Source organism: the organism of the source record quoted next, unplaced genomic scaffold (genome assembly GCF_019419815.1).
Source record: "Pyrus x bretschneideri cultivar Hongxiangsu unplaced genomic scaffold, Pyrus_bretschneideri_v1 Contig23, whole genome shotgun sequence".
In the NCBI taxonomy this organism is placed as follows: domain Eukaryota; kingdom Viridiplantae; phylum Streptophyta; class Magnoliopsida; order Rosales; family Rosaceae; genus Pyrus; species Pyrus x bretschneideri.
The window spans coordinates 852,666-869,676 of record NW_025999535.1 but is presented as its reverse complement, the minus strand read 5'-3'; the positions used below and the strand labels follow the sequence as shown (position 1 = coordinate 869,676).

Genomic DNA, 17,011 nt, shown 5'->3' with positions numbered 1-17,011 from the left:
GACGTTAAGAAAAATAAAATATTAAACGCAAAGTGTCCTGACTTAATTTATACAGGAAATAAATTGACAATTGAAATCATAACGAATGTTTTCAACAAAGATAACATCAAAAGATCAAGGTAATTTAAGAAAACAGCTTAACTAATAGTAATAGCCATACTTAATGCAATGAAGAGAAAAGCAGTTACCCACAATTATAGGAGAGACTTTTTAGTGTACCCGTAACATGGGGTGGTACGTCACATGAAAATCAAGCATTTGACTTGATCGTGTGAGTGAATCCATGATTAACAATGTTGAGCACTTGAGATTGCTCTGTTGCCTCTGGTTGAGTAAATCCCAAGTTACTATCCCCCGTTCTTTCTATTTACCCTTGATTCGTCTTGCGTCACTCTATTAGAGTAGAGCGAACTAGTCTGAAAATAATGTCTTCCATGTATAATTAATTTAGGCCAAAAGTGGGTTATTAGAATTGTCTCGATTTTGTCATAGGTTGAGTCAAAGCTTCAATCTTTGTCGATTTGTATAGCTTGCTTTTTACCCATCCAATATTCTCACTTAACAAGTCGGAAGAATGCAAGCTTAAACCTTAGTAGTACAACGAAGATATGAACGAAAACATTCGTCTCAAATAACACATAGCAGAACCAGTCAAACTTCACCAAAATTCATACCCTCAGCCACTTTCTTGGAGGCAGGCCTAGCTGAAATCTCCTCCCACCACGCCTTGACGTGAGGACGATCGTTGACCAACGAAGACCAAGGCGTCTTCATGAAATAAAAAGTGCCCGGAAAGTGGTGAAGGTCAGCTAGGCTGTAGAAATCACCAGCAAGGAACTTCTTGTTGCTCAGCCTGGCTTCGTACACGTCAAGCACCTTCTTCAGCTTCTCCAAACTTGCATCGATCACTGTTTGATCTGGTTCCATTCCTACAACAGGCTTTGTGAAAAACTCGAAAATAATTGGATCAATTGCAGGGTTGTATTGTTGGGATTCCACTTCTGTCCATACCTTCACCAACGCAGCTTCGTTCAAGTTTTCATGACGAATGAGATCATGTCCCGTTTCCTTGAATTTCTCAGCTACATATGCTGTGATTGCCCTAGATTCTGGTGTAACAAATGTAGTAGTAATTAAGAAGGTTAAGCTAGAAACTATCACAAATTTCGTTACCCTTCTTTTAGCCATCTGCGCTTCACCCTACATATTTTACATCAGTATTTTTTACGGTCTGAAGAAATGCAGAAGGCTAAAGAACGAGTGTGAAAATCGCTAGCCAAGATAAAGCACTTACCGAAAAGTGTGATGTCATCGTCTTCTAGTACTGGAACTTTGCCAAAGGGCTGCACGAACATGATGGAGAAAATACAATGAGCTTCTATATATACAGCTACAAAAATCATGGAGATTTGTAAAATGTTTGGAAATGAATGAAACTGTACATTCTTGGCTAGAAATTCAGGCTGCTTGTTTTCGCAGGCGAAGAGATCAACGGGGACAAGCTCGAAATCAACGCTTTTTTCATGGAGACAAGCGACGACGCGAGCTGTGGAAATCGACACAGAAAGTCCATGCAGCTTGAGCACCATTGTTGGAGTAGAAGGGAGCTTAGTACGTGCTAGTGCCTAGAGATTTTGGTGGAAGATATGTATGCATTGGAGACCAAGGTCCTTCTTAAATATAACTTAAGGCTCTGGGATTCATCTTGTTTGAGATACTCTTTGTCGATTTTTTACATTTAAACTTGTATTGTTACTGCAAATAAACAATTTACAGTTTGATGTCAGAAAAATAAGAACAGTAGCACAGTATTGCTGATCAAACTTCAGGATCTTTCACATGGTTGAATGGAAGCCCCGATGCAATGATGACAGACGATTTGTCTCTTAGCGCGACTTATGAATCGAGTGTTTGCAATACGAACAAATTGTTGCAACTGGTTAGCTCGCAAAATGATTATTTTAAAGTGTCGATAACTGTTATCCAACTAGACGGACTCAAAGTGAAATGTTGGGCATAATCTTCTTTGTATGAATAGATGTGTGCTATTATGTTATGTTAGTGATAAAATATCGGGTGATGGTATCCACACAAGGGTACTCTTTGTTTACTTTTATCTTTTGATTTTTTTTTTTAATTTCTTTGATTTGAAGGTCAAAAATTAAGAATTATGTATAAAATGTTAAAAAAATGTATGTAAATAGCATCAATTGTCTGGTCAAACAAAGATTTCAGTGCATTGGTTTTAAAATGATTGGCAGCATCTTGAGATATATGCTCTCGTTTTTTAAACACTGCACAAAGACCAAGTCAAAAGATTAGCAATTAACCCTAGATAAATGTTAAGGAGACTTTCAAAAGTAGAACTTTTTGTGAAATATGTTACCTCATATTTTGGGCACAATATTTTATAACGTTGACACGAAAATCAACGTTACAAGTGAGATGATAAAAAGTTCATTGAGAGTCTCATTTTAAGGAGAGATTTTTCAGTGTGACCGGAACACGGAGTGGTGCACCATGTGTTACTTTGCAAATTGTGGGATACGTGTGTAAAAAATTTAATAACCTAAAAAGTAAAATTTCACACCACTCAAATAAAAACACATAGTGTACTATTCGTGTTCCCATTACAATGAAAAATTTCTCAATTTTTAGAGTCTCCTTAGCACTTCTCTTAACAGTGAGTACAACATTGTTAACAAGAGTCACTTTAGCATGTTTACTGAACAAAAATAGGTGGATCAAAGAATCAGAGAGCTTAAAAATATAAAAAGTAATAAACTGATCTGATTTCTAATTGTTAAGTATTTGATTAGACTATGTTCAAAAGTATTTGATTACGCATGTCAACGAAAAATCATAATTTTGCGGTTTCTCGTGTTTTAACAAAAAAAGTTAAAAACTAAAATGATTTTCGTATCCATATTTTACCAAACACATAAAACCCAACAGTCAAGTCTTAAGAACTAGAACAATTAAGAAAACAAAGCATTGAAAGGGAGCATAAAACATAGGATCCTAGTTGATTCTGTGACCATCAACGGTCAATTTGCAATTTCCCACACCAATGGCCAAGAGATGGAACCTCAGAACTAATTTAGATTTTTAATCTGCTACATAGGAAACCACAAAACTAGAATTAACAATAACACAAGAAGCTCATAGTTTCGAGGACTTTATAAGCTCTTCCAAACGTGACGTCGACAGTATCACGGACCAATCAAACACTATCATGTGAGTAAGTTAAAACGCATAACGGTACGTGATTGACTTGTGATGCCACCACTGAAGCATCCGCTGGTGTAGCTTAATCAATTTGGGAACACAAATCAACACCATGAAATAACTTAATTAAGTTAGATTTTATTTTTTTCATTTTCTAATTTCGTTACTGGTACAGCACTCAGAAATTTACAAATTTACAATGCTCATGTATTTACAACATGCTTTACCCAAACCCTAAAACTACGGAGAAAAAACATAGCAGCAGACCAAATAGTCCAGACTCCAGAGGACATTATCTGTAAGAAAGGATGAATGGTACAATACTTCACTTCAAAAGGCCTCTTCTGGCTTTAGAAAGTTGTGATATTCCAGCTGGGTCATCTCTCCTCCGTTCACTGGGTCGAACTCGCATCGATAGAAGCTGCATCGACATGCAAATTGCATAACAGTGTTTAAACTCCAAACATTTATTACCATTGTATCATATGCACGAGTGATGATTCATTAATATGGTTCCGTCATGACTAAAGTGCCAAAGCATCGAAAACTAATTTGTTTTCCTACCTCCCATCCATGCCAAGAATGACCACAGTATTCTTTTGGTGACCAAACGCAACAATGTACTGAGAACCCTCAAGCAAGCGAAACTGAGCAACCGACCACTCTGAGCTAAAATACTTGGGCAGCACACCTGCAATGCAAACCTCACTCAGATCCATTGGTCTAAGAATGATAAGCATAATATGTCATTTGCTGGTTTACAAGACTACACATGGTATCACAAATTAAGGAGAGGAGAGACGCAAACTTCATCACATGCATATGCGGAATTGCGGATTGCACCATGTTTTTAACAACTGTTTCACACGGCACACAAATTCCTTCTGTGTATTATTGGATAATTCAAAATTCACTAGTTTTCAGCATATGGTATTGAACACAGGGAAAAAGAAAAATTTATTCCCATCATTCAAGTGCCACTGGCATATACAAATGTAGTTCTTAAATCATATCTGTAACTTCAAATTCTTCCCCTCGAAGCAATATGTAATGATTTAAAGTGATACATATATCCCCGAACAAACCATCTGTCAATAGTAAATCTAGAACGTTTAGAGCAGCAAACGAACCAGAACAATTTAATCATTTGTTGATGATGAAACAGCAAGACTAATGAGAGACAGAGTTTACCTCTGATGAAAGAAAGAGAAGAGTTTGATGATGAAACCGCAAGATTAGGATCAGATGCACTTCGGGGATTCTCATTTCCAGAGGATCCAGAATTAACCTTAAGGTTAAAAACATGGACCGTTCCCTTGTCACTTGAGACCGCTAACCACTGGGCGGTTGAAGAGAATGCCAAACTATAGATTTCTGCTCTGTCTGCACCCCTTCTTACCTGCAATGTATGCAAAGCATCCATAATTCTACCAACCCGTAATCATACGTCCACACCACTTAAGACCTTCCAACGAAGGAGGAGGGATGCACCCTCCTCAAAGTTCAGATAAAATGAATAGAACTGAAGAAAACAGTCTTTCCAAAGTTCATTAAGCAAAGCATACAGAGAACAAACATGTAAACACAACATGACTTCGTAATGAACATTGAACAGTAGCTGATTTAAATCCCAACCAACTACAAAACTGAAAGTCCATATAGAATGTACCCTAAATACTCAATCATTACGAGTGAACATTAGCACATCCCCGTTAACGGTTGAACAAACTTCCTCAAACTTAAGAATGTTCGAATCCAGTCCAAACTGAAATATAAGTCACCATGCCCTGCAACTTACAGCTGCTTTCAAATTAAGCAAAGATCCTAATTCATATCCGAAAGTTGATCTAAGCAACCCCAATTTTCTCTAATCATAAGAAGCCAAGAACTTCAAGATCAATTATATAACACATTTGCATTGGAATTTCATTAATACTACTACAAGGCTTTCAAATTAACCAAAGCTCCTAAATTCATATCTGAAATTCGATACCAAGCAATCCCAACTCTCTTGAATCATATGAAACCAACTTCAAGCTAAAATATGTAACATATTGTATTGAATTATGACAAAGTTCAGAGCTTTTCAAGCAAAATAAAATTATACCTCTTGCAGCAAAGTTCCGTCGAGAGTATTGAAAATCCGAACGAGAGTCCCTTTGTTGCTGGAAGTGGCGAGCAGCTGGCCGTCCGGCGTCAGTGCAAAGCAGGCAAGTCTGGAATCGTGAGCCATAATGAACTTGGTCCGCTTCGACACGTAATGCTCCACCCTAACCTGCCCCTTCTGCAGCCCAGGGCACACCAGCACCAGCGACCCCGCTACCTGCGACACCGCGCACAGCCCCTTAGGGTTCGCGATCGTCTCAATCTGGTGCAGCAGCTTCAGGTCGGCGAAATTGTACACGAATATCTTCTGCTCCAAAACGACGACGATACGGTCCCTCCGGAGCCGCACGGACCGGACGACGGAGCGGAACGACAGCTCACCGATGCACCGGCCCTGGTGATCGTCCCAGATCATGACTTTATTGGTCGGGTACTGAGGGTCGGGCCCACCGCCGACTATGGCCAAGATGTTGCACCGGAATAGCATCTCAACGACGCCGATTCCGCCGCCATTGTCGAAGTCGCGGCGGAAGAGCTCGCGGAACGGGTCGCAGTTGTAGATCCGGAACCCGTGGTCTGTCCCCACGGCGAAGCAAGCGTGGTCTTGGTTGAAGCAGACGTGGAAAAGAGACGGAGGCGAGCGCGGCGCCGGCGGGGCAGGCTCCGGGGGCGAGGAGGAGAAGGGGTTGTTATTGTGGAGGTTGTGGTTAGGGTTTGGGGGCGATTGGGGGTCGTGGTGGTCGTCGCTGGAGTCAACGACAGAAGTGGCGTTGTCGTCGGTGGGATCGGTGAGGAAGGTGGCGGCGGAGTTGGGGTCGGGCCAGGAGGGAGGCGAGAAGGCGGAGAGGGTGGCCATCGGAGGAGGAGGATTTGGGTGGTGGGATTTTTGAGGATTCCGAGGGGTACGTTTAGATGATCGGGAACTCCAAACTAGAAGAGGATAGAGTCCGCTCAAATTACTGATTCAGCCTTTTCGGGGATTGGGCAGAAGGTAGGTTTTGGAGGCAAATATAGGGAGAAGAGAGGGTCAATATTGTCATTGTAAAAATGCAGGCCATTTTGTTCGTTGATTGGAGTGCACGAAAAAGCGGAGATGTGTTTCGCGTCGAAACCACGGCTGATAGGAATTGAATTGTTAGGTATTATCTCACATATAAAATTTTAAGTTTGATTTTCATTAAAAGTAAATTTGAATTACATTATTATCAATCTATTATGAGGATAAGTGTATTATTTTTTTTAGTATAGATAATATCGTTTGTTAAAAAATTAAAAAAAAAAAAAACCTTACGATTTGGGATAAATTTATAATTTCATGATAGAAAAAATAAGTTTAAAATATAGATAATATCGTTTGTTTAAAAAAAAAAAAAAAAAAAAAAACCTTATGATTTGGGATAAATTTGTAATTTCAGGATAGAAAAAATAGGTTTAAAGTATAGATAATATCGTTTGTTAAAAAAAAAAAAAAAAAACCTTATGATTTGGGATAAATTTGTAATTTCAGGATAGAAAAAATAGATTTAAAGTATAGATAATATCGTTTGTTAAAAAAAAAAAACCTTATGATTTGGGATAAATTTGTAATTTCGGGATAGAAAATATGGGTTTAAAAAGATAGCGCGCCGTTGCCGGGATCAAACCCGAGTCACTTGCCTGACAGGCAGGAATACTTACCACTATACTACAATGACCTCCTTGTTAAATGAGCAAAATTATTCATATTTACTGTTCAAGACGACTTCTTAACTTTCCAATGTCACACTATTCGCAATAACATCCATCAAACTCTCAAGAACATGTATGTGATTTACATCTAACAGCGTATTCATACAAAGAATCTTTTAATTAAGCTTACGTTTTTGTTTTCTTGATTATCATATTTGAGTTACCGATCAACCTCTCTAACTTTTGCTATCTTAGGCGCTACTTATGCATGATCGTATGATGCTTCTTCCGTTTTGAATAAAACACCTTCTCCATAAGTCAGCAAAGGGAAAAGAAAAGAGAAAAAAAAACCAAAATTTAAAACCCGCCAAATCAGCGAATCCGAAATTTACTAATAGTGGTTTACAAATTCATCTGTTAATTAGCAGACAATTAATTCGTGTACACTTTAATGGATCGGGATCAGCTCCCATCAGAATTACAGGACCACTAGAACTATTGACGATCAAGCGATCGCTACCAACTGCAGCCAGAAATCTCACCAACCAACCACTCATCCCACAAATACAGCATTCATTTCAAAGCCAAAATACTTCTTCATTGGCTGCACCACTTGAATCGCCATAACGATGTTCAAGCAGACGATATCCCTCCGACACTGGCAGCATATAGTTCCCTCCGTCATGAATACAAAATCCGAATGGAGGTTGTGGATAACCACCTTCAATTGATACTCAACCCGCTTACCATGTAAAGCTTGATGATTGTTGAGCTTCGAGCGAGGTGGACTTTGAAGTTAGGCTGGAACATATCGTACCAATCCTGGTCGTGGAGAAACCGTATCTTGTCAAATTGAAATCTCAGAGAAATACACGGATAAGATAATGCTTTTGTCATTCCCCACATGAATCTCCTTCCTGCCCAAATTATCCATCGTGCTTTACATTAATCCGTACACTTGTTATACAATGGTACTGCAGAATAGGCAAAGTCTAACAAAGATTCAAATTTCGTAATCATACCATGGGGGGTGAATACGAATGCATTTGCCCACTTCAAGGTCAACATCATCACAAACTCTTGGATTGAAGATAACCGTCCATGTTGTTTCTTCGTTCGCCGTATTCTTGGGGCTCTCTGGCCATGGGAGGCGCTGCACAAAGAAACACAGATCTTCAGTCATCCTTTCTAACAAAGCTGTGAGAAAAATGCATTTGCATTCACACAATAACATGTCGCCAGAAGAACGTCTGAGAAACGATTATTAAAGCGACCTTTACATTGTTTCCAAACAAGCAGTGGCAAACTGTCAACTTCGCATCCAAATATCTTGAAAGAATTTTCACATCAATGCAGCTTGGTTCATCTGAGGAAGTGTAGAAACGAGGAATAAAGTCAAGGCATATATTTTGGAGAAATTTTTTTTAGAAGAACAACCACTATATTTTGTAGAATTCCCATACAATTAGTCTATGCATGCAGAAATTAACTTAAAAAGAAAATAATTGCAAGGCCTTGTTACTTTGGTTAGCTCCATTCTCAATATTCTTCAAGAATTCCGTATCACTTTCTTTCTCACTCTGCACGACCTGCTGCAGTTGCCCAAATAATCCAATTCTACAAAATTGCCGGTAGATATGCACATTTAGCAACCAGTAAAGAATTCACTTGTACTAACATTGACTGCACTTATAACAGGATCACACCATTTACCTTAATGGTTTAGGCACTGCAACAAGGGCTCTGTCACTCAAAGCTTCTTGAAAGCGATCTACCAGTGTTTGCCTCTTTACCTCCGGTTTATCAAGCTTCAGAATTTGATCATCGGCCTGCTAAACACTATATGTTTGATAAAGTACTGACTTGAGCAGGAATGAACATATAAGGAAATCAGTACAGAGAGATACCTTGCTATTACTTGGCGATCCCAGGCCTAAGTGCTCAGGGGAGCTTTCACTGTCAATAACTCTATCTCCAAGTGAAGATATAATCTTCATAACAGGCTGCGCCTTTTTACGCCTTTTTCTACGATACTGAAACAAAAGCTAGATGAAACAGGGAACAGCAAAATGTAAATGGGAAAAGGAAGAGAAAAACATGTTTGAAGAGAAGAAGACAGAGAACCATTTTAGATCTTCCTCTCAGCATAGTTGTCTTATCTTGAAGGCCATCTAAAAGCTCTGCCATTGACTGCTCAATAGATCCATGCCCAAGTTCATTAACGTCAACAGGAACAATCTCCAGCTGATTTTCCTCTTCTCCTTGAATATCCTCAATAAGCTCAGAATCCAAATATTCTTCAGTCCTGGGCCCAATTGCCTTCAACATTTCAGGCACTTGTTGAACCTTGAATGACATATCACTTTCGTTTTTAGATACAGAAAAGCAAGAGGGTCCTTTCTTTTGAGTCTTGAAACGGAAGGAAATTTTGGCTTGCCTTTGTCTTTCACTCCTACAACAGTAGATTATCAAGTTTAACAGAACACACTACAGACTGTGACAATGTACAAAAGTTTAAGGGTCACCTTTCAAACAGGATACATTACCTTTGAACGATTTATTCACTTTCGAATAATCAGATTTTGGTGATGAACATGAAGTTTGTTCATTTAATCGCATGAGTGCCTCAGCTTCTTTACTTACTTCAGACCATGTACATGATTCATCTTCTTTATCACTTCTTCCAATGCAATGAACATAATCCTTTTGCAATTTTTTAGCACCAAGAGTAACCGAAACTTTCGCACTCATGTTGTTCCCCTTTTCCAGAAACAGTTCACAAGCACATTAATCCTTCATTAATACACAATACAGAATAAGATATATCTATATCCGAATGCATAATACCTCTTCATCGGAGCTCAATTCATCCTCCAAGTTGCAGGCATACACATTCGCACCTGCATCTGAAACAATTGAACAATACTGCTGCTCAAAAGAGCGTATGCCAGTACAACCCTAGTAGCCAATTTCGAAAAACTACAATACCTTTGAGCATTTCCAGCCGTGATGAAAGTGGTAACTCCTCCTGTTACGAATAGAATTTTTGTTAATAAACCATCTTTTTCCTGCAACACAAGTTTCGAATTTCTACTAATGCAGACAATCAAGTGAAAACATCTGCATAGGCTCATCAAAATTACTCTGACCTCAGGCCACAGGAAATCTTTCTCCGATCAAGACTGTGACACATGTCATGATGACAGTGGTTCAGTTATTCAGCCTAATTATTGATTTGTTTTCAGTTAATGAAGATATTGTTAATTGTAATCTAAAAGCAAAACATTGTAATTATAATCACTTTTTTTACAAGACGATATTCTATTCTAAACTTCGAAAGGGAGATTCAAATTCGGTGCAAAAGGGTCGGCAAGGCACACTGCATTGGCCAATTAGCCTAATTGTCAATACAACCAGAAAAGTAGTTATCATAATTTTCTCTACTTTCTCATATTTTCCTGATATCCAAACACACTGCATCAACCTTTGATCAATTAAAATTACATAAACAATGCACACACATACAAATTAAATCAACAAAATTGAAGTTTAAAGCAAAATAAGAGGTAATTGGAGAAATTGTCGCTGAACTTTGGCTCAACTAGAGCTTTGGTTGCTAACTAAAAATCCGAACTTTAGTTCAGGAACCAATACTCACAGATTTTTAATTCAGACTCCAATTGGGCCAAAGTTTGGGATTATTGCTCCATTTTTTCTCTCAAAATAAATATAAAAATAAGGAGAGAGGATCCTTACCGGATCCTCTTTGTGAGGATCTCTAATCATATTCGTTCATCATACATTATTATTAAGTATTGTTTATATTCAATTTTACATAAAAAATTTACAATGATTTTTGACCGTACGATGTACAATGAACGAATGTGATTGGAGGATCAGATCCTCACGAAGAGAATAGATCCTCCTGGAAAAATAAGAACCTTTTTCTTGGCGGAACCAACAATCGCAGCGCAATTGTTGGGAAATTCTCGGTCAGATTCTTCCTCATCTGCCAGATGAACAACCAAAAACACCTAAGCCAAAAATCCCAAATAAATAAAATTTTACACAATCAAAACGAGAGAGTTTACCGGAAATGCTCTGATCAGAATCTGGATTCGTCTGAAAACAACGCGTAAGCATGGCGACGGAGCTTAGAAATCTTCAGCGACGGAGGAAATTATGGGTTTAAGGAAAGGGGCTTGCAGGCGGAGGGTTTTGCCGCCAATTTCCTCCTCCTGGGAACTTCAGTATCCTCCACCGCCGTTTCAGTTGGGAGAAATTGATTTATGATATTGTACGTTGGGTTTGAATTGCCGGGAATTTTTTCAGTTTATCGAACTGTACGATGGGCTCGGAGTCTCGAGACAGGCCCAAAGAGAAAACTAGAGCCTAGCACATCCTGCACACTGGGCCAAACCAAAAATTGGATATCGCATTTATCATAATTTTTTCTTTTATGTTTAGGATGTGCGTCAATAACATTTTATTACAATGATGAAAAATATATAAAATTTGGTACGAGTTCGATCTCTATTTTTTTTTCTTTTCTCAAAAAAATTAACTATTTAATCCACTAATTTTATTACTTCACAACAATAAATATTTAGGAGTCTTTTTTTGGATTCCTTTTATTTAGACTCATCCAATGTCCAATATTTTAGAGAACTATTTTTTTTTTTTTTGTCATTTAATGTCTACTTCAAATTTTATTAATTTAATGTGAATTTTTGTTAGTGACGGATTTACTTTTTTAGATAAATAAGAAAAATAATTTTAAAAATATCGATTAAATGCAATATTTGATTATACATTTTGAATTTTAAAGGCTTGCATATACCACCATAAAAACCTGAATCCATAAACAATTTGTCAGTCACAAAATCTATTGTTGAGGTAGAATAAAATGTCTCATATAGTCATATTTGTAGTGTTAAAGGGCTCATTTGGATGTGCTTTTAAAACGACTGAAAACTCTTTTAGATAAAATGTTTTTTGGTTCCAAAAACATTTAAAATGCTTTCTGCAAGAAGTACCAGTTATGTGCTTCTTCCAATAAGCACTTTAAATGCTTTTCTAGAATTTTCTTGTATTTTTACTAAGGATTGGTTCCAAAAACATTTTTACCAAAAACACTTTTAGTCATTTTAAAAGCAGATCCAAACAAATTAAAATGTCATGGTATCAATATTCATCATTCATCTTTATGAGAATTATTTTTCTATACAAAACTTAATTAATAGTAGTTATAATGATGTAAAATATAAATATATAATTATATAACACTGGTTTGATATGGTATAGTTCGGTAGAGGTTTTAGATACCATTACCGTATAAAAATGTATGGTTCGATTGTACAATTGTTAATTGGTACAAAATTCAATACAAATTTTAGTATAATATAATTGGTGTTTCAGTTGATACGGTAATCTGGTAGAAAATTCCACCCTAATCATGAATTCGAACCCTTGCTAGATCCTTTTTGTGCGGATCCCGAAATCTGTGAATTGTGTCCGTTTATCGTACAAAGTGGGTTATAAATCATTTTAAATATTTTTATTTAAAATTAAACATAAATAGTATCTGATAAAAACTGACCGTACGATATATAATAAACGAATACGATTATCCTCACCAAAAGATCCGGAGAGGATCATATTGGCCCCAACCACATCATCTAGTGAAACCAAAATCATCAACTCATCCCCCCAGGAGATATGCCAATCCTACGGTCTAAATCAAATATCACGGTAGCGCACAGTAGATCCATTTCAGCCAATCATTTTGTCGCGCGCGATTTGAAATCCCAAATGTTTAAATTTTTTAATACGTCAGCAAGAAGAACACTGAACGAGACAGTCGGTTCGAGCAAAACCCTAGAAACGTGGAAGAAGAAGAATCGGAGGGAGATGAAGGGAGCGCTGGCGAGGCTTCAGCTAGGGGAAACCCTGAACCAATCGTCGTTTTCCACGTCATCATCGAACCCCTCTCGCTTCCAGAACCTTGTAGAAGCCCGAGACGCCGACGGCAGCCTTCCCTCGTCCGCTCCCCTCGGGACCGACGTCGACACCGATGTCGACGACAGGGATTTCATTCTCAGCCAAGATTTCTTCTGGTATGATCCTCCGCGTTATTACTTTTGTAAATTTTCAAGCTTTTTGGTATTTGAATTCGAAAATTTGATGAAAACTCGGATTTTTGTTTGTTTGTTTTGGGTTTGATTGATGCAGCACTCCTGATTATATAACACCGGATAATCAGCATATGATGAACGGCTGGGATTGCACCAAGGTACAATGGGTTGGATTGGGTTTCACAATTTCTGTAAAATTGACTTGGGTTTAAAGACTCTTGCTTTAATATGTTTGTTTCTATTTTTAGCTGGAAAACATCCCTTGTCCCAAATCACCCGAGAAATCGAATACCCTTAAATCGAAGAGGCGAAGACAGTGTCAGAGTAAGGCTAAAAGTTTGTTTTAACTTTTTTACTACGAAGTAAATTTTGATGAAAAGCTACTTGGGTAATTGGTCTTGCAAGTAAAAGTTCATACTCTCTGCAGATGATATCTCGTTGAATCCTCTCAGCCCTACATTATCTGGAAATCAGCCGATAGTTGAGCTTGAAGCAGATGTTTTTGGCATGGATGAGGTTATGATAGAGAAACCAACAGCAACAGAACCGCGGAAGGTGCAAAATTATGTGTCTCAATCTGCTGTGGCTTTACGCTTGCCTCCTCCTTGCTTTAAGAATCCGTATATTAAGGATGCTTCAGAAATGGGCATTGATCCTCTTGGAAACCAAAGATCGAAATGTGCAGGTATGCTTCTGTTAGTTGCGAATGAGAAACTACTTCAATATTAAGACATTGGTCGAAACCCCATACTTCATTTAGGAGATAGTTGCCCATCACACGGCTCACCAACTTCACTTGCCTCTATGGGAGGCTCACTCCGGCTGGCCTCCACCACAACCCAACCCCCACACCCACCCACCCACCCCCCCCCCCCCCCGGGGGTGGTATTTTGCCTGTATGGTGTTTACCAATTCTTCAAGTTCTAATTATTAATGCTGCAATCTCCAGCTTTCTTCCCTGCTTTTATGGGCGGAAATGGCCTTTCGCGTTACTGTGCTGATTTTCACGAGATTGAGGTATTTACCAAATCCCAAAATTTTTATGGATTTAAGCATATGCTATCTAGTTATAAATTTTAATATTGTGCACTTGGCTAATTTGTTTGTAATTTGCCTTCTCCTTCTAGCAAATCGGCAGTGGGTACTTCAGTCACATATTCAAAGTCTTGAACAGAATTGATGGTTGTTTGTATGCCGTGAAACGTAGCATGAAGCAGTTGTATCTGGACACAGAAAGGTTGCTTACTCATGCTTTAGATATATCTGTCATTTGTTGAAGCCATTTGCTTATGCATTATTACTTTTTGTATCCTTTGCAGGAGAAAGGCTATGATGGAAGTTCAATCTCTGGCGGCTTTAGGTAGGTTTCCGTTATTGTTAGTCTTTTAATTTTTGTGTTTGTGCTTCATCAAATATTTTTCTTTAAAAGGGACCAACTGGTGGCAAGCCACAGCAGTCCACCCTTTCGGGGACCCAGGGTTTAACTGTTTTGCTTTCTCTAGGGTCCCATGAAAACATTGTTGGATACTACTCGTCTTGGTTTGAAAGTGAGCAGCTCCACATTCAGATGGAATTATGTGATCACAGCTTATCCATCAACAAGTTGTCCCAACCGTTCAAAGAGGGGGAGATTTTAGACGCCTTGTATCAGGTTTGTGTGGATGAGTTTTAACAAGCTTCTCACTTGAAACTGAATCATAAGTTAGTAACCCATGTAAACATGTACTAGCACCAAAACTTTTAATAGATTGCGTACATAGCAGAGATCCATTTTTACTACATTTGAGAAGCCAATGAAGTCTTCACTCATGAAACAAGAAACAGGGTTGCTAGGTCCTTAATCAACTGTTTACCCCTTTCATTACAAACGCCTATATTGAATCCTAATATTCAATTCATATACTGTCTTCTACGTTATAGAGTGCATTCAATCATGAATTCTTGATTTTCGAAAACCTTGGTATATTCAAATGTGTGTGCATGTGTGTGTTTTTGTGTTCTGTTTTCCTCATATTTTGAGAGATATACCCTTTCCTTGACATCCGTATGAATGCTTTAGAAGTTCTAATTTTGGTGTTGAGCTCAGTCCTTTGCTTACTTGATTCTACAGAAAATACCATCATGAAGGGGGATCACGGGTGTACTGTAAACTAGACAGAATTGGTTTAATATAATGTATGTCCATATTCATATCACAGACACTCTGGCATGCATGCATACTCACTGGCATTGACACATATCTGAGATCCTATCTCGGTTTCTCCCAGGCTGTAGTCTTAGATTAATTCAAACACTTTTTAACTTGACAAGGTTTCCACTTCTGTTGGCATATGCTAATTTCTCGTATAAAAATATGTACAGATTGCAAAAGCGTTGCTGTTTATACATGGGAGAGGAATAGTTCACTTAGATGTAAAACCTGATAATATATACGTGAAGAATGGTGTTTATAAGCTTGGTGACTTTGGATGTGCAACTCTACTTGATAAGAGCCTACCAATTGAAGAGGGTGATGCTCGATATATGCCTCAGGAAATCCTGAATGAAAAATATGATGATCTTGACAAGGCCGATATCTTCTCATTGGGAGTTGCTATTTATGAGCTGATTAGAGGTTCACCTTTACCAGAATCAGGGCCTCAAATTTTAAATCTTAGGGAGGGAAAGCTGCCACTCCTTCCTGGTCATTCATTGCAATTTCAGAACTTACTCAAGGTAACATAGCTGTGAACTTGTGACTGTTTCACTTTTGTTATTTGTACTTGTTGCAATTAATTTTCATGCGAAAATGATGTTTCTCATGCTGGATTACTTAATGCCGAACTCTGCTAAAGGAAATGGTATTTGTTAATCTTTGCTAAAGGAAATGGTGTTTGTTTTCTGTTTACGTATTTCTGAATTACGAACTTATCCTGCGGTATGAGCGCGTATTAAGAAGAAAGAATGAATTAAATGGTTTATCACCACCTTTTCTTTCCATGAAAATCTTGATAATTACAAGTAAGAATAGAATGGAAAGATAATGATTGCCGGAATTTCTGCCTTCTTATATTAGTAAGAGGCTCTTGAGATGAAAAACCCGTGACACTTTCATTCAAAAGCATATTAACAATACCATTGTCTGTGATTCTGCATATCCATTGTTTCTGTTGACTTGAATGCTATTACTGGATATAGTCAAGTTGTTCTGTCACTATCGTTAATTTCCTAAGAAATCGGTTGCAATCTACATGTGCATCGTATGATTCTTGGTTGGTTTGTGCTACTAAGCGAACCCTGTGATAGTGTTGCTGATTGCATTACATTTTAATAAATCTCTCAGGTCATGTTGGATCCAAATCCAGTCTGGAGGCCGTCAGCGAAAGATTTGGTCGAGAATCCAATTTTTGACAAGGTGCGGCGAAATGGACGAGCCTAGGGCAACGACGATCGCCTTTGGAAGAGAACGGCCTGTTGCATTCGCCATCCGTATGCGGCATCAGCAGGCCCTGCAAGACAGGCAAAGTAAAGTTTGTGAAGAATGACCAATTTTGTAATCTACAAGTTATTCCTCTAATGTATGCACTTTTCCCATTTGTGCGTTGCATATATTTTGTGGCTCGAGGAATTCTTGGTCATGTACTCCTGGTTATGTGCTGCTAATGAAAAAGGTCTAATTCACTCGGAATACACTTGGAATGGATTTTCTATTTCTCTTATTGTTCATTCTAAATGCTTATTTGGAAAGTAATTCTGAGACGAGTGTAATCACTTATGAGGAGAACGAGATGTGGTTCTCCATAAATCACTTTCGTTGCTTTTTCATAAAATATCATTATGGCCAGTGATTTTAGGGAGAAGCATCTCTCATGAGCTGCTTCTTTGAGTCACTTACG

General features: G+C 38.2%; 4 protein-coding genes across 7 annotated transcripts; 1 reads left to right on the top strand and 3 right to left on the bottom strand.

Annotated features, from left to right (window-relative positions):
* Window positions 1-493: 493 nt before the first annotated feature.
* Window positions 494-1,731, bottom strand: LOC125478089 (glutathione S-transferase F13-like). The gene is made up of 3 exons (XM_048585866.1): window positions 1,443-1,731; window positions 1,295-1,343; window positions 494-1,109 (listed from the first exon to the last, which is right to left on the bottom strand). The coding sequence occupies exons 1-3, from the start codon at window positions 1,587-1,589 to the stop codon at window positions 652-654; spliced, it is 654 nt and encodes a 217-aa protein (XP_048441823.1). The 5' UTR covers window positions 1,590-1,731; the 3' UTR covers window positions 494-651.
* A 1,615-nt stretch (window positions 1,732-3,346) lies between these two features.
* LOC125478060 (autophagy-related protein 18a-like) lies at window positions 3,347-6,252 on the bottom strand. The gene is made up of 4 exons (XM_048585798.1): window positions 5,336-6,252; window positions 4,420-4,627; window positions 3,793-3,919; window positions 3,347-3,649 (listed from the first exon to the last, which is right to left on the bottom strand). The coding sequence occupies exons 1-4, from the start codon at window positions 6,188-6,190 to the stop codon at window positions 3,559-3,561; spliced, it is 1,281 nt and encodes a 426-aa protein (XP_048441755.1). The 5' UTR covers window positions 6,191-6,252; the 3' UTR covers window positions 3,347-3,558.
* A 1,106-nt stretch (window positions 6,253-7,358) lies between these two features.
* LOC125478075 lies at window positions 7,359-11,378 on the bottom strand. Of its 4 annotated transcripts, none has more exons than XM_048585837.1 (8): window positions 9,549-9,691; window positions 9,127-9,454; window positions 8,910-9,035; window positions 8,716-8,834; window positions 8,525-8,619; window positions 8,277-8,368; window positions 8,025-8,155; window positions 7,359-7,919 (listed from the first exon to the last, which is right to left on the bottom strand). In XM_048585837.1, exons 2-8 carry the CDS (start codon window positions 9,358-9,360, stop codon window positions 7,850-7,852), a joined length of 867 nt encoding a protein of 288 aa, XP_048441794.1. In that variant the 5' UTR covers window positions 9,361-9,454; window positions 9,549-9,691; the 3' UTR covers window positions 7,359-7,849. The 4 variants fall into 4 exon arrangements, with proteins under 4 accessions (XP_048441794.1, XP_048441796.1, XP_048441795.1 ...); XM_048585839.1 differs by having other exon boundaries at window positions 8,283-8,368; XM_048585838.1 differs by having other exon boundaries at window positions 8,716-8,831.
* A 1,471-nt stretch (window positions 11,379-12,849) lies between these two features.
* Window positions 12,850-16,810, top strand: LOC125478062 (wee1-like protein kinase). The gene is made up of 10 exons (XM_048585809.1): window positions 12,850-13,118; window positions 13,234-13,294; window positions 13,385-13,460; window positions 13,564-13,821; window positions 14,086-14,153; window positions 14,264-14,373; window positions 14,456-14,496; window positions 14,639-14,787; window positions 15,498-15,851; window positions 16,459-16,810. Exons 1-10 carry the CDS (start codon window positions 12,913-12,915, stop codon window positions 16,552-16,554), a joined length of 1,419 nt encoding a protein of 472 aa, XP_048441766.1. The 5' UTR covers window positions 12,850-12,912; the 3' UTR covers window positions 16,555-16,810.
* Window positions 16,811-17,011: the final 201 nt, after the last annotated feature.

Excerpts from the sequence above, each read along its gene's own strand:
- LOC125478089 (XM_048585866.1), bottom strand. The coding sequence starts at position 1,589 with ATGGTGCTCAAGCTGCATGGACTTTCTGTGTCGATTTCCACAGCTCGC. Across the intron at positions 1,344-1,442 it reads CTGAATTTCTAGCCAAGAAT|CCCTTTGGCAAAGTTCCAGT; the intron begins GTACAGTTTCAT and ends ATGTTCGTGCAG. Across the intron at positions 1,110-1,294 it reads CGATGACATCACACTTTTCG|AATCTAGGGCAATCACAGCA; the intron begins GTAAGTGCTTTA and ends TTGTTACACCAG.
- LOC125478062 (XM_048585809.1), top strand. The coding sequence starts at position 12,913 with ATGAAGGGAGCGCTGGCGAGGCTTCAGCTAGGGGAAACCCTGAACCAA. Across the intron at positions 14,154-14,263 it reads CTGATTTTCACGAGATTGAG|CAAATCGGCAGTGGGTACTT; the intron begins GTATTTACCAAA and ends TTCTCCTTCTAG. Across the intron at positions 14,374-14,455 it reads TTGTATCTGGACACAGAAAG|GAGAAAGGCTATGATGGAAG; the intron begins GTTGCTTACTCA and ends TATCCTTTGCAG.
- LOC125478060 (XM_048585798.1), bottom strand. The coding sequence starts at position 6,190 with ATGGCCACCCTCTCCGCCTTCTCGCCTCCCTCCTGGCCCGACCCCAAC. Across the intron at positions 4,628-5,335 it reads ACGGAACTTTGCTGCAAGAG|GTAAGAAGGGGTGCAGACAG; the intron begins GTATAATTTTAT and ends CATACATTGCAG. Across the intron at positions 3,920-4,419 it reads TTCTCTTTCTTTCATCAGAG|GTGTGCTGCCCAAGTATTTT; the intron begins GTAAACTCTGTC and ends TTTGCATTGCAG.
- LOC125478075 (XM_048585837.1), bottom strand. The coding sequence starts at position 9,360 with ATGTCATTCAAGGTTCAACAAGTGCCTGAAATGTTGAAGGCAATTGGG. Across the intron at positions 9,036-9,126 it reads TGAGAGGAAGATCTAAAATG|TATCGTAGAAAAAGGCGTAA; the intron begins GTTCTCTGTCTT and ends CTTTTGTTTCAG. Across the intron at positions 8,620-8,715 it reads GCAGTGCCTAAACCATTAAG|AATTGGATTATTTGGGCAAC; the intron begins GTAAATGGTGTG and ends GCAATTTTGTAG.